At 40.5% G+C, this 17,274-nt stretch overlaps 1 protein-coding gene across 3 annotated transcripts in view; it reads left to right on the top strand.

The window, feature by feature from the left end:
* The window catches only part of LRP5 (LDL receptor related protein 5), a gene marked incomplete at its 5' end in the record, with an annotated part of 238,636 nt that overhangs the window by 183,912 nt on the left and 37,450 nt on the right, over nucleotides 1-17,274 (top strand). For all 3 annotated transcript variants that reach the window (XM_082318162.1, XM_082318164.1, XM_082318163.1), the window contains 2 exons: nucleotides 14,040-14,256; nucleotides 15,828-16,117. In XM_082318162.1, the coding sequence (XP_082174288.1) occupies nucleotides 14,040-14,256; nucleotides 15,828-16,117 (507 nt within the window). The remainder of the gene's footprint in view (nucleotides 1-14,039; nucleotides 14,257-15,827; nucleotides 16,118-17,274) is intronic.

Raw genomic sequence — 17,274 nt, 5'->3', positions numbered from 1 at the left:
ACTTCTGTGAATACCCCTGCAACATCTATCAGTTGTGCCATTGACCTCTTCTGAGCTGAGAATAGGCTCCTCTCTAATTTCTTGTTTGAAAAATGAAAAAAAAGTTTGTATTGCCTTCATTCTCTGTAATTTCTTTTTGAAGCCTTAGTTCGGGCAAGGCTGACATAGCTAGGTTGGAACTGAACACAGGAGAGGTGCTGTGTCACTCAAGCAACATCAGGAGTGAATCAGCCCTCCTCATAGAATGACTTAAATTATAGCGTCGATCCCTCAGGACCAGATTAATGTTTTAGAATTCGAGGAACCAGCCTGGCAGTTAAATTAGCTGAGGATTTCTATGAAAAACAGTAAAGGCTGTCATTTCCAAGTAAAGATAACTCCCTTATAGCATTCTTGTTAATGTATGAGGCCAGCGAAAGAGACTGAGTTTAAAATGGCCTCATGTTTTTTTGCCTCAGTACCGTTTATAATTTTGAGTATGTGAAATTTGGCTATTTTAACAAGGTTAAAAGAATTATCTGTAATGTACATTGAATAAATTGCCTTTAGGATTAAATAAAATGAGCATATTTGGTTTGCAAATCTAAGTATTTGTGGCTCAAATCCTTGTTTAGAAGTAACCTTTTTTTGGTGATTGTTCACTTGTTTGGTTTCAAAATATATTTCATGAATTTCATGAAGAATTTTAGATTTTTTGGTATGTTTTCATAGGCAGATTACCAATGATTCCTTTAAGCTTTTTTTTTATTGTTGCCAGAAGTTCCTGCAGGTTTAAATAAAGCTTAAGCATATGTTTCTGATTAATTTGTAAGTTTTCTGTAGGAATATTGGAAAGTAGACCGATAATATGAGTGCAAATATTTTTGTTTAATTTAGAATATGTGCTTTTATGCTGCTTTCAAAAAAATAAAAGCAGTGTAATGCCATGCATTCTTAAAGATACTCACACAAACAAATGCTGTAGTAGGATTATGCCTTTATGTTACAGTAGCAGATAAAAGTTGCATCCAAGTTGAATGCTGTTGTGCTTACTGCTGTATGTGCATATCATTTTTGGCAGAGTTCCTCCAAAGCCTTTAATATTGGACAGTATTTGCATTTGTCTCCAATTCTCCCTTACTTTCCACCTCTTATTTCTCTATCTATTGAAAGTATTATGAACCAGAAATGTCACGTGCAGTCTAGATGCAAACTCTGCATACTACTAATGAGAGACACTGCTTTGGTTTTACATTAATCGGTTCCAACTATCTGTCTCTGTTCTTGTACTTGAGAGTTGCATTGTTTGAAGAGGCATTAATAAGATCTCAGCAAGGAGAAGTGGGTGCAGCTGATTATCTCCTGTGATCCCTCTCTTTTATTTGAGAGCGTGAGTACTGCTAAAATCATACTTGAGCTCAGGGGCAGAGAGGATTTTAATTTGGAGATTCTTCCCCTCCTAATTAGGATCAGAAGGTAGGAAACACTTGCTCAGATGATCAGTTCCATTCTTTCTTTCTAAGTCAACTTCTTGTTCCTTTCAGGACTTCCTATTACATTATTGAGTTAGAACTTAAAAAAGGGCATCTGGGGTCAAGCCAAAGTCCATCTATTCCTAGTATCTGACTCCAACAGTGAACCAAAACAGGTATCTACAGAAGAAGAAAAGCTTGGTATGCATACACTATTTACCTGAATTATTCTCTCATCTTTCAAATATTTTTAAGCTCAAGGGTTTTCCCTTGACATGGCGGGGCAACAATTGATCCATATAGTTTGGGTGCCTGGGAGCTAAGAGTTTAGGGATCAGCATTTCTGTCTTTGCCCTTTACCTATAATAAAATGTACTGTTAGAGGAGTGTATTTGTGGCTTACATGAAATGCTTTATTTTTTAATCTACTACTCCATCACTGTTGTTCTAGCCTGGGCTGCCATGGTTGCAGTTGCTTGTATGCTACAGAAACAACTATTTTAGAAATAACCGTCCTTCTAAAAACAAGCCCTCCAATCCAAACCCATAAAAATGTAGTTACTGGTGTTTCATTGTCCCTTTCTTGTAAGCCCAGTCTCCTGTAATATCAGGTTTTCAGTTGTGCCGGCCTTCAGGGAGGGAAATATTGTCATTAATGAATTCTTTTTAAAAATTTATAGTTCAAATTCACATAGATTTTCCTCCCTGCCCCTTTAAAATTGAATTCTAGTTTTCTGCTGAACCTTTCTGCTGAACCTTTCTATTGTCATTAATGAATTCTTTTTAAAAATTTATAGTTCAAATTCACAGATTTTCCTCCCTGCCCCTTTAAAATTGAATTCTAGTTTTCTGCTGAACCTTTCTAAGCCTTTCTAGGCTTAGAAACATCATGTTGCAATCTCTGTTTGGAGAGATGAGGTTTTCCTCCAGTCCAGTGTTTGCAAGGTAAAGGGAATACAGGGCAGAAAGATAAATCTTGGAGTGCAAGCAGGTGGAATCCTTGCCTCCTTTGCAAGTTCAGGGTGAAAAAACTGTGTTCTTTTCCCCTGTCATTAAGAATTTGAAAGTGAGCCTGGAGTTTTGGGTTTTAGTTATTGCAGGAGAGAGTAATTAGTGGGCAGATTACAGGTGAGGGGTGGCATTGGGCCCTTTTTTATTGCTTGGTTTTGCAGACATGCCCTGTGGGTGACTCAGTTGCATGTGCAGATTGTATTTTGCCCCTTTTACCCAGGATTGAGTGTCTTCAAATAATGCTGGTTTCACATTAAATATGAGCTTTTGGGACATTTGGATAAGAATAAGAGCACAAGCTTTATGATTTGTTTCTAATTAACTGTCAGCCCTTTAAGGTACAATTATCAACTATATAAGTCTTCAATTATTCAATGTATTTATTATTTTAGAATATGTCCCCCAATTAATTTTAAGTATAAAATCATTCCTTCTGTTTCAAAAGGAAAGAACACCTCTTGTTACCCAGTGAGGCACGCTATAAAGACACACTTTTCCCATGGGTCTATTACATCACTGAAGATGGTGTCATACAAGTTCTTTGCATCAGTGCGTGCATGCGATCCCTGCCCTCCCTCTCTCATAGTGTGTTCCTGCTCTATTCTGGCTGGCGTAGCAGTCTGTGCAGCCACATGGAGAACCAGAGCAGGGAACTGATCCAGCTGAAAAATAACCAGCCAAAAAGGTTTATATTTTTCAGTCTGATATGTTTTCTGCCACACAAGTAGTTGTGCTGACATGGCAAGAAGGTGTCAGTGTGAATAGGGGAATGGGGGGCTAGAGGCAAGGTGGCATCTGCTTGAACTGGCGTGAGCAGCACTGCTGTGCTCTGAAATATGTATTAGCTTTGCTCCTTTCTTTGGTATTGAGAATCAGTTTGAACAGACAAGGCAGGATTCAGAAAAGAGGGCGAAATTTTATGCATGTTATGCACATGGAGAAATAATATTTGGAGAGATTTGGTGACTGACTTGAGGTTATACGCTGGGATCCGACTTTGTCTAATCCTTGAGCCATAAAACTAAACCACCCTCCTTATACCTGAGTTAACTGCTCAACTTCGAATAGAAGGGGCTCTTAGGTACTTTTCTTCTGGAGTGGAGTTCTTAATTATGATCTTAGACCAGCCTGATAAAGGCAGAGAAGAAGCTTGCAAGTTGCAGTTGACTGTAGCTAACTTCCTGAAGACATTGTGTGTGCCTGCTCTTCTTCTGTCAGTAGATCCTAAATATACCTCTTTTGTTTACTTATGTTGGGATACAGGAATCATGCCCTAAAAATGTGTCTTGTAAGCTAAAAGGACATCCTAAATTTCAGCTAAACTCTTGACTTCACTATTTCATATTGCTTTGATCTAGGAAGCTCTTGATGAACAACCTGACTTAGATCTACTCTCAGGAGCCTTTACACATCTCTCTGCTGATCAGGCCTAGGGCCTTGGATTGAAAATAAGCTGCGTGATATGGACTGAAGAATTTATATTCTCTTGAGTGAAACCAGCCCTGTATATGAACTGGGGGGGTGCTATTTATTTATTTATTTTTCTTCCGATAAGTGGAAGATATTGCACATTAACCTCACTTGAAAGGTTATTCCACCTGGCAAATGCTCTCACTTCCCTGAGCATGGGAAGGGAGGCACTGTGGTGTGGTGAATCCACTGTTAGGTTGGCCCATGAGTCTCTTGAGTTCTTAGTGTTGCTTGATGATTCAAGGCAACTACTTTCCTATGCCTCCATTGTCCTGTCAGGAGAACAGGATGGTGTTATCTTCCTTTTTGTTAAAGTACACTGAGCTCATGTGGTGAAAAAGCTGTTTAAGAACTGGGATGGGACAGTTCGCTCATACAACCATGAGATCTACATGAAAAATGTAACATTTTGGGCAATTCAACTGATGGTCTGACCTCCAGAGAGGGCTGCTGAAGAGAGAGCAATGTAATGGAGCATCTTCCTGTGTTGCGTTTACCCCACAAGAGAGTTTGAGTTTTGGCTGCAGAAGTAGTGGCACCCTCCCTGTGTAATACCACAAAACACATTCTGTACCACGGTCATTAGAAGCAGTGCCTTCAGCTGTGCAGGACTTGGTTTCCTGTGGTGAACCTAATGGACTGAGCTTCAGAACATCCTCTAAGGGTCTGTCTGAGCTGCCAGGCTTTGGCCTGAGAAGGAAAAGTAGCTTTATTTGAAAACAGATTAAGATTGTGCTGCCCAAAAGTTATGTGTTTTGCCTTTTTAACATTTGCAAGGAGTAGAGACCATCTGGTAACTACATTTTGTCAATAAACTCTCTGAATGCTACCTTGTATAACTTATTAATATTAATAGTGTCTCAAATAAATACGATTGATAGTATTGCTTATGCCAAGTGACCGTGGAGTGCAGGCATCTTATGAAAGCAGGAGGAGTCTTGCCACACTCTGTTCTTTCAGCAGATACATTTCAGCTGTGAGAGTGCTTGCATGTGTCAGAGCTTGCTGTGCTGAGGTACCTGGCTTAGTTCTGCAGGAGCTAGCAATGTAGTTGTGTTAGCACAGTATCTTAGCCTGGGCTCTGTAGAGCTGTCGATACTCCCGATAACTGTGGACAACCTAGTTTAGGTTTCTGTGTGTGGCTTTTATTTGTGCTTTGTTGACATACACCGTACATGGTGGTAGGTAAGACTGGGTTTATTGGATTAGTCTAATGCAGTGTTTCTATAAACGGTACAAATAGGAGGGAATCATGATCAGAACTTGCTGTTTAGTTGGGCCAGGAGGCTTCATGAGATGAGGAACTGAATGAATATTTGTAGATGCACACAGGAGTCCTTAGACTTTCATGCCTCCCTCCAAGGAGGCATTGTATGCCCACTGCCTTTGGTTGTATTTGTATTGGATTAGTATTTCATCTGTCTCCCTCTGATAGACGTATTTGTTTAATGAGAGAACTTTGATTCAATTTCTGAGGAATAACTAAAGGAGGGACATGAGACTTGGCTATTAAATGAGGATAAAAGCATCCATTCTTCAATGTGTAGTGCCATGAATAGATGGACATGTCAACTAATCTAGAATCTATTCTTTTAACCTTTGACTTCCAATGCAATTTCCATATGTGACATTTCTGGTGACTTAGAGCATAAAGGACGCATCGTTTGGCTCTCTGAAGCACTATACATGCCTACCACAGTATGAGGAGGATGTGAAGAGCTACAAGTGCCTTCTGATAATTGCACTGTGGTGAGGTTAAGAAAATGAAAATGTTATGATTCTCCAAGGGAAGACTAAGAAGCTGAGTTCTGACCAAAAGGTCCAACTATGCTGGACAAAACACTTCTAACTTAATCTTAGTTCACTGTGGACAGAGGTTGACTGCATGAGACCTAGCATTGTATGTAAAAAAGATGTGGAAAGAGCACAAGAGAGGGTCATGACTAGACCCTTAGCGTTGGGAAGATGTTTGAATTTGGAAAGGAGAGGGTAAAGATCTTAGAGGACTATTCAAATCCCTTTGAAGAAAAGGGAAATCGGGAGAGAAGTAAGAAAAATTAAGATATGTATGTTTTAAAAATATTATTGTAAAAAGTTTAAATTCTTCTTCAGCTTTCCCAGACTAGTTAACTAGAAGTTGGAAAGGCATATTGTTTTCATAATGGATGTTAGCTAAATTTCAGAGTTGTCACATGCCCCTTTAAACTTAACTCATGGTGGTCAACATTTCAGAACGAAAAAGCATTTACAGAAGGTAAAATTTCCCTTAAGTGTATTAAATAAGCAACTTCTACCTAAAAATAACACTGAAATACTAATTCAGTAGATCCTCTATGCTTTAGGGTCTAGCCACCAGTTGCCATAAATTATTTTGACAATGTTTGTGTTTAACTTTTTCCCCTTTTAAGGAGTTTTGAAGCATGCCATTGTGTTCCTGCTTATGAGAGAAAAGTTGCCAAATTGACCAGCTGCACCCTTAATCCTTTGATATCCTGTAAGCAGAACAAAGTTCTGGAAATGTCAGGCTGATGTAGCTCATATGGAGAACATTAGCTGCTCCTAGATGAGGTTTATTAAAATATAAGCAGGTTCAAAATCACAATCATGTTAATACAGCCTTTCCAACAAGAAGTTTATCCATTGATCAGTGTCTGTTAGAGCTTACTACATGTGCTTGTGTTTTGAAAAGTCTGTCTGAAAATGCAATACTCTCTCTGGAATTAATAAGATTTTGTGGAGTCCTAGGAGAAAATCAGGTGTGGTGATTTGATATGCAAAAATACTAACAGATCAACATTGCAAATAAACAACCACTTCACATGGTGATAATATGAGCACAAGAATAAGAATATATTTTGTTTATATTACTCCCAGAGAAAATGCGAGATGACTATAAACTACTATTTTTCATAAAGTAAATTTATACTTTTGCATTTGGCATCTTTGTAGTGGTTAGGTTGTTTTCTTTTTAACAAGTCACTACTCAACTGTCTTATATTCATTTTTAAGTGTAGATTTTAATTTGTATGAAACAGAACAAATTGATAAAGAAAATGTGCTGGAGTCATTGCATTTGGAACAAACAGTTTTGGAGTATCCCATCAAGAAGCTGACATTGCTAGATTGTTGAGAATTTTTTGTGTGTGTGTGTAAGACTATCAGAAAAAGTTTGAGTGCAGGCTCTTTTACCAATGGCTTTAATTTGGTATTACACACCAGCTACTTTGCTTTGCCTGTCTGTCTGTAGGACAGGCATGGCTGCTGTACCAGCCATAGCATACCACCATGGATGCAAGGTAGAGACTAGCAGTGGGAATGGTTGGCTGTTACTGCTGTGCTTTAGGTTTAGGAGGCTGTAAAGGTACTTGTGAGGGAAGGCTGCCAAAAAAGCATACTGACATTTGATAATCCTTGGAATTCTCTTTACTGAGCATCTCAAAGTGGCTTTTGTGTCACAAGTGAAAATATGACCCATATATGCGCAGCCATATAGAAGTATCTTGTCATGCTGTATCCTCGACAAGCTAAAATGACATGTTCTGCAGTGAGAAATGAGTCTCTTAGAGAAAGGAAAAGAATATGTAAGAAAAGGGTGGTGGTGTGTCACTACGTGTATTTGCGAATGGCAAATTGTTATCCACAGTTCATAGGGATGTTTCACTTACGATGCTGTATGGATTCGTTCTCCGTACTCTCATAGCTTATTCTAAATGTAGGTGGGTGCTGCTAGTTTGCAGTTGGCAACCAACACTAACACCTATGCAATGTGAGGGTCCAGAAAATAATAATAAAAATGTACGTCAACATCAAAGCTTACCTGAAATGAGAATGATCTGAAAGAAGAGCCACAATAGTACATGTAGGGTTAATCCATGAAATGTAATGACAATAGAAACCTGATGAATTTTATTTATGAGGGGGCTTTTACCAGGTAGCCTAAATATTGTCAAGGTGGACAGAAATTATTGACAACAATGAGGAACTGCTTTCTGAATTCTTGAGTCTTACTCAAGTGTTTGAGGCAACAGATTGCTAAGAGACTCAAGTAGTCTTTTTTTGTGGAAAATGGCCAGATATGTCTGTTGTCCGTCCATGCCCACCCTTTTTTGATATATGGGTTCTGATACTGCTTGTTTTAATGTTATTCTCTCTTCTGCTTGCCAGTGTCTGCCAATACATGCCTGGCATTAAGCCCCTTCACACCAGAAAAAAAGAGTTCACTTTTATCCCAAAGCATTGATGAAAGGTGGTTGTGTTCAGCTGTTGGAAATGTTAACAAATGGCTTATACTCAGCTGAATATAGACTGTAATACAGACTGCTCACAGCTGCTTCATTCTTTTCTTTTTGGGGCAGGCTTCTTTACCCTCCAGAGTTTTCCACTTCTCTCTATTTTTCTTTGTCTTTTTCTTTCCCTGTTGACTATCACCCACGTGATTTGTCTCACAAGTACTTTCTCCAGCCAAAGACGACTGGGAATTGTTCATTTGAGATGCCTTTTTAGAGTCTTCTGGTGAGAATCATTAGAAGCCATTCACAGAATCACAGAATGGTTGAGGTTGGAAGGGACCTCTGGAGGTCATCTGGTCCAACCCCCCTGCTCAAGGAGGACCACCTAGAGACAGTTGCCTAGGACTGTGATCAGATGGCTTTTGAATATCTCCAAGGATGGAGACTCCACAACCTCCCTGGGTAACCTGTTCCAGTTCTCAGTCACTCTCACAGCAAAAGAAAGTATAGCTCTCCTCTTCCACAGGGGAAGAGGAATAGATCCACAACAGAAGAGTCATAGACTCACAAGCCTACCACATGGGTCTCATGGCAGTCATGTCATTTTACCCTTGCCAACCTGCTATGTCTGCTTACTGCTCACATAGTGATTTAGCTCAGCCCCAAGAATTGGTCTCCATTTGACTACAGCTTTGTCTGTAGCAATTGAATAAATTTTGTTTTATCTTAATGAATTAACTATAGGAGCAAGGTGTCTGAGTTCTCTTTGTTGTTCTGTCAAAAGACATCCTGTATGTATGCTGAATAGTTGTTTTTTTCACAGGTGCACCTGAAATATAACTTGACTACATGAATCATGCTGAAGTGTAGAATTTAATTGCATTGTTTTACTTTAATCTTCTTCAAAGAGCCAAGAGCTTTTGAGTGTTATATTTGGAAATATTTGTTAAATCATTTTGCATACACTGCAGCAGCATCTAAAAAAAAAAAAAATCACACCTTATCACCTTATCGTGTTTTTTGTATAATTCAGTTCATTAAGGCGTTTGATGTTGATTTCATTTTGCCCACAACCGATTTTAGGTGAACTTGGTGATGCCTCATTAGGAGATTTGTCACTGAAGTCTTAAGACTAATCAAGGGCTTTTAGTATGTGCCTCTCTTCAAGAAGTGCTTTCAGTGTTTTGTATGGAAAGCAGAGCAGATTTAGTGTTGCGTTTATCCTTTGACCCAAGTTGAGATCCATTTATGAGTTAAAGGAAGAGGAAGAAAACACTGAGTAGAAGAAAGCCTATTCTAGTCTCTTTGTGCTAAATGATAAGGAATGCACCTTAACAGCTTCCCTTTGGCTGCAGTTGCCAGGCTACACACCATTTCAGATATTAAATGATGAGTTACTACAGTATTTTATTAGCTATGCCATTTTAGTGAAAGGAATTGTGCTTTTGGCCATATTGTGAGGCCTGTTTGTAGATTTTTATTTTGCATCCTCATGGTTTCAGTTAATATGCTAGAGAAGAGGTAAATCTCTGGGAAGATGGATGGCAGCAAAATTCGAAGTAAAGACTATGTATATGTACCTATATTGAACTGCATGCGACAGCTCACTGTTCAAGCTTTGCCCCGGCTGCTACTAGAAGATAGTCTTAACAGTTAGTTAGCGTTTCCTGCCTGTTGCCACAAATTATCCACTAGTAAGAGGACTTGATTGCCCATGGCACAGAAAAATCCTCCAAGTCAGAGCTGCTGTTCTGCATCCAAGGGAACCCTGCTTGGATTCGTAGGTGTTCTGCCTGCAGGATTGGGGGGAAGGATGTTTGGGACAGTGACAGCAAACACTTATTCCATCACCTTCTTAGCCAAATATAAACCATTAAGTATTTTATTGCTGTCTGATTCCACATTTTGGATCTCCATTCCCAGAGAATGAACAGCCATAGGAATGCCACGACAAGGTCTCCCCAGAGCCTTTCTCTTCTACAGGCTGAACAACCCCAACTCTCAGCCTTTCTTTACAGCAGAAGTCTTCCAGCACTTCGATCATTTTTGTGGCCCTCCTCTGGACCCGCTCTAACAGATCCCTGTCTGTCTTGTACTGGGGACTCCAGAGCTGGATGCAGTACTCCAGGTGGGGTCTCACAAGAGCAGCATAGAGGGGGAGAATCGCTTCCTTCGACTGCTGGCCATGCTGCTTCTTATGCTGCCCAGGACATGATTGGCTTTCTGGGCTGCAAACGCACATTGCCAGCTCATGTCCAATTTTTTGTCCACCAGTACCCCCAAGTCCTTCTCTGCAGGGCTGCTCAATCCGTTCATCCCTCAGCTTGTATTGATAATGGGGATTGTTCTAAGCCGGGTGCAGGACCTTGCACTTGGCCTTGTTGAACTTCATGAGGTTCATGAAGTTCAACGGCTTTGTGACTTCTGCAACATCCACAGATGTGCGTGAATCTAAATAATGTGTTTCTACATCCTTGGATCCAATCTGGTATATTTTAGTCAACAGCTCTAGTATTTGAATTATACTTTTACTGTCCATATCTGTAAAGGTAATTGGAAATGTGGTAGCTTGATCATCATCATCCTGCTGATGCATTGTTGTAAAGGAAATGGTGTCTTGTTTACTTAGTGTGGCACCAGTTTGGCTCCACCACCTGAGTATGCATGATGAACTTTTGAACCTGCAGTATTGCCTGTGGGATTGATAATGTTTTAAATAAGTGAGCATTTAGGGTTTGCCTGGATGTGATGTAATGAGATAATTGCAGAACCATTTGACTTTTAACTGCAGATACAGCCTTTTTTTTTTAATGTACTCTATTTAGCTTAACAAAATAAAAAGACATTAGTCTTCAGTCTCTGCTACTTTATCAAGTAGTAGAAGGATTGTAGGTTGATGGACTGACACAAAACTCCCCTGAAACTTAGTTTTCAGGAATGCCAGTGTTATTTTTGACTGTCTCCCGCAGGAGGCTTTTTTGTCTGGAAGGAATCCAGAGGTTTACATTGTAGCATGTGTTCAAATTCACATAAGCTGCTAGATAGTCTTCATGTTCAAGCTCTCATGAAGTCGTTTTCCTCTGTGGTTGAAGACATCTGCACTCTAGCGTTGCAAGATAGACTGTGTTATAGTGATGATTTTTGTGTATAGTATAGGTAAATAGGATGCAGTAGTTGACTGCTCACCTTGCTGTTTGTGGTGGTGGCTGGAAGATCTAGTGCGTGTCCCATGCGTGTGTGGTGGGTTGACCCTGGCTGGATGCCAGATGCCCACCAAGCTGCTCTATCACTCCCCCTCTTCAGCTGGACAGAGGAGAGAAAATATAACAAAAGACTCGTGGGTCAAGATAAGGACAGGGAGAGATCACTCACCAATTGCTGTCACAGGCAAAACAGACTCAACTCAGAGAAATTTAGTTCATTACCAATCTAATCAGAGTAAAGTAATGAGAAATAAAACCAAATCTTAAAACACCTTCCCCCCACTTCTTCCTTCTTCCTGGGCTCAACTTCACTCACAATTTTTTCTACCTCCTCCCCTGCAGCGGTGCAGGGGGATGGGGAACAGGGGTTGCGGTCAGTTCATCACATGTTGTCTCTGCCGCTCCTTCCTCCTGAGGGGGAGAACTCCTCACACTCTTCCCCTGCTCCAGCGTGGGGTCCCTCTCATGGGAGACAGTCCTCCATGAACTTCTCCATCATGAGTCCTTCCCACGGGCTGCAGTTCTTCACGAACTACTCCAGCATGGGTCCTTTCCATGGGGTGCAGTCTTCAGGAACAGACTGCTCCAGTCTGGGTCCCCCACGGGGTCACAAGTCCTGCCAGCGAACCTGCTCCAGCGTGGGCTTCTCTCTTCATGGTGTCACAGGTCCTGCCAGGAGCCTGCTCCAGTGCGGGCTTCCCACGGGGTCACAGCCTCCTTTGGGCACATCCATCTGCTCCAGTGTGGGGTCCTTCATGGGCTGCAGGTGGATATCTGCTGCACCATTAACCTCCATGGGCTGCAGGGTGACAGCCTGCCTCACCATGGCCTTCACCACTGGCTGCAGGGGAATCTCTGCTCCAGCGCCTGGAGCACCTCCTCCCCCTCCTCCTTCCATGATGTTGGTGTCTGCATAGATGTTTCTCTCACATATTCTCAGTCCTTTCTCTGGCCGCTGCCATGTTTTTTTCCACCTTCTTAAATAGGTTATCACAGCGGCACTACCACTGTCGCTGATTGGCTCAGGCTCCCCCCCCCCCCCCGCCCCCCCCAATCCTTGCCATTCACATGCTAATTTAGTAAGATGTGGTGTTTGTCATTGGTCATGTTAAAAAAAGAAATTATAGGTGTTTCCACTGCTTACCATGTATGGACAGAGCCTCACAACTTACCGTTTTATAATATCTATATTAAATTCTGGTAAAACTGATAGTTGATTTTGACTTCCCACAATATTGTTAAGCATTTAATGGTTTAATATGACATTGCATTTAAGTTACAGACGTTTTTAATAAGAAATAAATTTTGTTTCAACACTTAGCAATTTAAAAGTCGGAGGAATACAGTGTTGAAATGACCATACATGTCTTTAAATCACAAGAAAATAGAAGTGAAGGCACAGTGAAGGCAACTTAATCACCTACAAGGTACAGGTTTAGTATTTTGAGTCTGAATAAACAAATAATTTCCAAATAATAGTAAAGAGGAGACTATTTAAAACCTCAGTCACAAGCCATGGTAGCCTTAATTAAAGCACAGCAGTTGTCCACCTGTGAAGCATTTCTAGCAACAAATGGAGATTTGATTGAATCACATTGGAAAATAAATTGTCTTAAGTTGTGGTCTTTTGTTTTAGTTTTAATGTGATACCGACCTTGATGCTGCTCACAGTATAAATTTTCAAGTAGCACCTTAAAAATATTGTAGTTACATTACAGCTACCAATTGCAAGAAGTAGGATGGCGAGGAATCTGGGGATTTGTCAGATAAATATTTTGCCTGGATCTTATAAATATACACTCTTTGCCTTGGGTAAGAGATGGATGATTGAAAAGATTATTGCAGTTTGTGTAGTAGATGGAGGTGACTTTAGGGGTGTGGCATGGGGAATTGTATGTGGACGTTTTAATTTCCTATCTTGCCCAATGATTGTTGATCAGGGTCAGACCATATGAATCTCTTTCCTTATGCCAAGCAAAGTGGGGTAGCACAAGATCATTGTAGCAATTGGTTATGAAATAATTAACCAATAGCGTATATATATCTGTGGGGCTTATCCCATCTCCAATACTATTTTGCTTTCTCTGCAGTTTTAGGAATACAAATTTATATAAGTCAATACTTATTCCACATCGTAAAGATCTTGCTTACCACAACAGTGAGAAAAACTTCATTCTTTTATGGTAAAAAAATGAAATTGCAGAAAGTGCAGATTCTACATGGCCTTGTTGTGCTCTGAAAGAATTCTGATGGCCTCCGTTCCCCATGATTGAGTGCCAAAGGTCACTCTAGCAATTCCTTGTTTCTGGCGAGAGAGTTCAGTAGTGAGACCAAGACGTGAATGGAGATAAAAATCTCCTGAACCTCACTCCCATCCCAAAACCCACTCCCTTTGCAGTGGTCTTTGCAGGTTTGAACTGATGCAAGTTAAATTCATGTTGCTTAGGTTTTTCAATGGAGAAGGGCTGAGATTAGCCACTTTCAGTCTTGTCATTCCAATATATTTCTCTTTCAACAAACCTAATGGTACATTCTTTTGAAAGAAGCATGCTGTGAATTCCAGGAGATTCTTGCGTAAAAATAGAGGAGTTGTCAAAATATGATTGGTATTGCCATTTTAATTGTACCCGCATTAGAGAAGATTATTTTTTCCTTTTTTCTCATGCATCCCACAGGTCATAAATGTTGATGGAACAATGAGGAAAACCCTCCTAGAAGATAAGCTTCCACATATATTTGGGTTCACACTGCTGGGAGATTACATCTACTGGACTGACTGGCAGAGACGAAGCATTGAAAGAGTTCACAAGATCAAGGCTAGCAGAGACATCATTATTGATCAGCTGCCAGATTTAATGGGCCTTAAAGCAACAAGTGTTACCAAAGTATTTGGTAAGCATAAGCAATCGTAGGGTGGATCTGTAGTAGTTTCTAGATGGGCTTGCTTTCATTAAGCAGCTGTTGATCACTTGTAATGACAGTAACTGTGGTCTCATATGTTTGAATCATTTTAAAGGAAAACTGCACCTATTGTTTGTAAAGTTGGGAAAATACAGTGTTGCAGAAGAAGTGCGGGCTTCCAGTTTTTAGTGACGTTTGACATAAGTCTTCCACAGCTTCCACTACACTCTTTGAATTTTTGTGAGGAGAATTTTATTCCTGCCTCCCATCTATAGGAATTATTATTTCTGGTGCTCGCAGAATTGCTTCATTTTCTGTTGTTCTTTTCTTCCAGTACAAAGTCCCAGTGATGTTCAGTTAGCAGAATGCTTTTTACTATGTCGGGTGGTATAGGCAGAGTTAATGGCCATTACAATGTTGCCTCAAAGCACGTGGCACTTAAATATTAACTTTAACAACTAAATCATACTTAAATCTTAACAATAAAATCTTGCCCTTAGCATGGGATCAGCAGCTGGAGCTCCGTGTTCTTCCACTGCATCTGCTGAAAGGTGCAGCCAGTGTTTTAGGTCCTCTGCTAGCATTCTGCAGAGGAGTATGTCACAGGACCTCCTGGCTTCAGTGGTAACGCATGAGAGGTGCGTATTCACCACAGATCTGTCTGCTACCTGGAACACTGGAGTCTGGGCATAGCAATAAATGGATGCATTGGTCAGCTATTAAAATTACTGAGAATAGTTGCAGCAGAATCATGTAAAGTAGGTTGTCAAATTACACCCTGCCAGTGCATGGATTTCCAGCCTTTCAGGAAGCTTTACTTAAAGGATAATCAAGTCCTCAAGCTGCAAGTTACGGCATCAGTCTGAAATATGTGTGCCCTAAAAAGGGAAAATTAAAAGAAACCTGGTTGAGACTGACCTTGGAGATTTTTTTTTTGTGGTAACAGTCTTTAAATACCTAAATCCTTGGTTCCAGCAGATGGAGAAAGTCACTCATTTATCTTTTGGTCCTTACTTTCCCCTCCACGTTCTCTCCCCATCTGGTCACGGTTGTTCACACGAAAAAATAAATGTGAGATTGTGGTGATCTTGTTGGAACTGCTTCTGCTAATGAATCTTCTCGGCTTTAAATTAAACAGCTGGGAAAGGACTGCAGTTATCCAGCTCTTTTCTCACCGTTTTGTATCATTGAACATTTGTAAAACTGGTGGTTTCAAAGAGATACAAAGGTGGGGTACTTGGCCAAAAATAACCAAGCTGAATGTGTATGTAATTACCTGCCTTCAGTGAAGGAATTTAATCTTTGGGAAAACTAGAAGGATATGTTTGTAGCTGTTATTTGTACTATAGAAGGGATAGGACCAGCTTCCTAATCCCTGGGTAGAAGGAAAGAAACAGTTTTGAATGTTATTTTTTTTTTTTAGAATTCCCTGGTGACAACCCATAGTGTTAATTTATTTTGAAAAATTATAATTGCACTGTGTTTCCACTCAGCCTCCCCCCATCCCCTTTCCCCCCTACCTCCACAATGCACCGATATCTGTTTTGTTTTGTTTTTTTAAGGAACTAATTCATGCGCAGAGAACAACGGAGGCTGCAGCCATCTGTGTTTCTTTACACCCCAGGAGACCAGGTGTGCCTGTCCCATTGGCCTTGAGCTGTTGAGTGACATGAAGACTTGCATCATTCCTGAAGCCTTCTTAGTTTTCACAAGCAGAGCAGCAATTCATAGGATTTCCCTTGAAACCAATAATAATGATGTTGCTATTCCTCTTACTGGAGTCAAGGAAGCATCGGCTCTGGATTTTGATGTCTCTGATAACAGAATCTATTGGACTGATGTTAGTTTGAAGGTATTACTGACGTGTGAATTCCCTGAATATAAAGCCACACAGCAGTTACTTTGATCTAACAAAGGTCTCTGTTACATGATCTGTCCTGCAGTTGCTAATGTTGTCATTGAATTGCATCCAAGGAGACTCTTAGAGATGAAGACAGTTGCATTGTTGAATGCACAGTTGGGTGACAGGCATCTTCCTGCTTCAAATAAAAATCCAAAGTGGTGTCTGCTCATACCGAATGTCTTGGATGCTGCATGTGTTGCATCCATATATGTATCTATTGTAGAAAAGCTGTTTTCGTGTCACATAGTAGAGTAATTTGAACATCGAACTTGGCAATCCCCCGAGCTTTCTATCCTCTTCCAGTTTTGACTTGGAAGGCAATCTTAGTCAATATTAACATTTGGCAAGTGAACTTTGGATTGGTTGCTGTTAGTCTGTGGCTCCAGCTTGGCACAGAAAAGGCCAGGGAACTTGTCCAGTCCCCTCCACACTGCGTTAAGTCCCCATCTGCCCCCAGTTCTATCTCAGTGTATTTCCCAGGAGTTAGACATTTCCTGTGACATGTTTGGTTCACATCCAGGTGCATGCTAAAGTGAGTGTTGTGCTGTTCATCAGTGTTACTTTGCTTTTTGAAGTGAATTAAGTGATGGTAGAAAATGACAGATTCACTTCACTGGAACTGAATTCCTCTGTTTAGCCTCTTAATAGGTTTTCCAAGAGCAATCAAAGTTTCCTTGCCAATGTGCCTAAGCCATAATAGGGAAAAGCTCACTTTTAGTGACTTCTAGGGCACATGCAGTTTCTGTAGCCTCTCGGTGAAGACTAATGAGGGTTGTGCTTTAGCATTAACAGTGCTGCTTGTGGTGTGGATACCTATCCTTCAGGAACAGTGCCAATGTAATAAATTAGCGTACTGCAGACACAGTTACTAAATCTCATGCAAGCACGTGGAGACCTGGAGCTATGGTCGTCTTAACCATTTGTAGTGGAAAATACATTACTTCAGCTGTGTCAGTGCATAGATTCCAGTTTCACTCTATGCAGAACTGGAAAACATTTTACTTGTTTGTGGCCTCCTGAATTGTCCAGCATACTGTATTTTCACGTATGTATCAGCATATGATTCAGCATGTCTGGGTTTTCATTCCCCCTGTCCCCTCACCTCC

The sequence above is a fragment of the Platalea leucorodia genome (assembly GCF_965183815.1).
Source record: "Platalea leucorodia genome assembly, chromosome: 7".
NCBI lineage: Eukaryota > Metazoa > Chordata > Aves > Pelecaniformes > Threskiornithidae > Platalea > Platalea leucorodia.
Note: the sequence above shows the minus strand (reverse complement) of the source record. Positions and strands in the feature narration are given on the sequence as shown.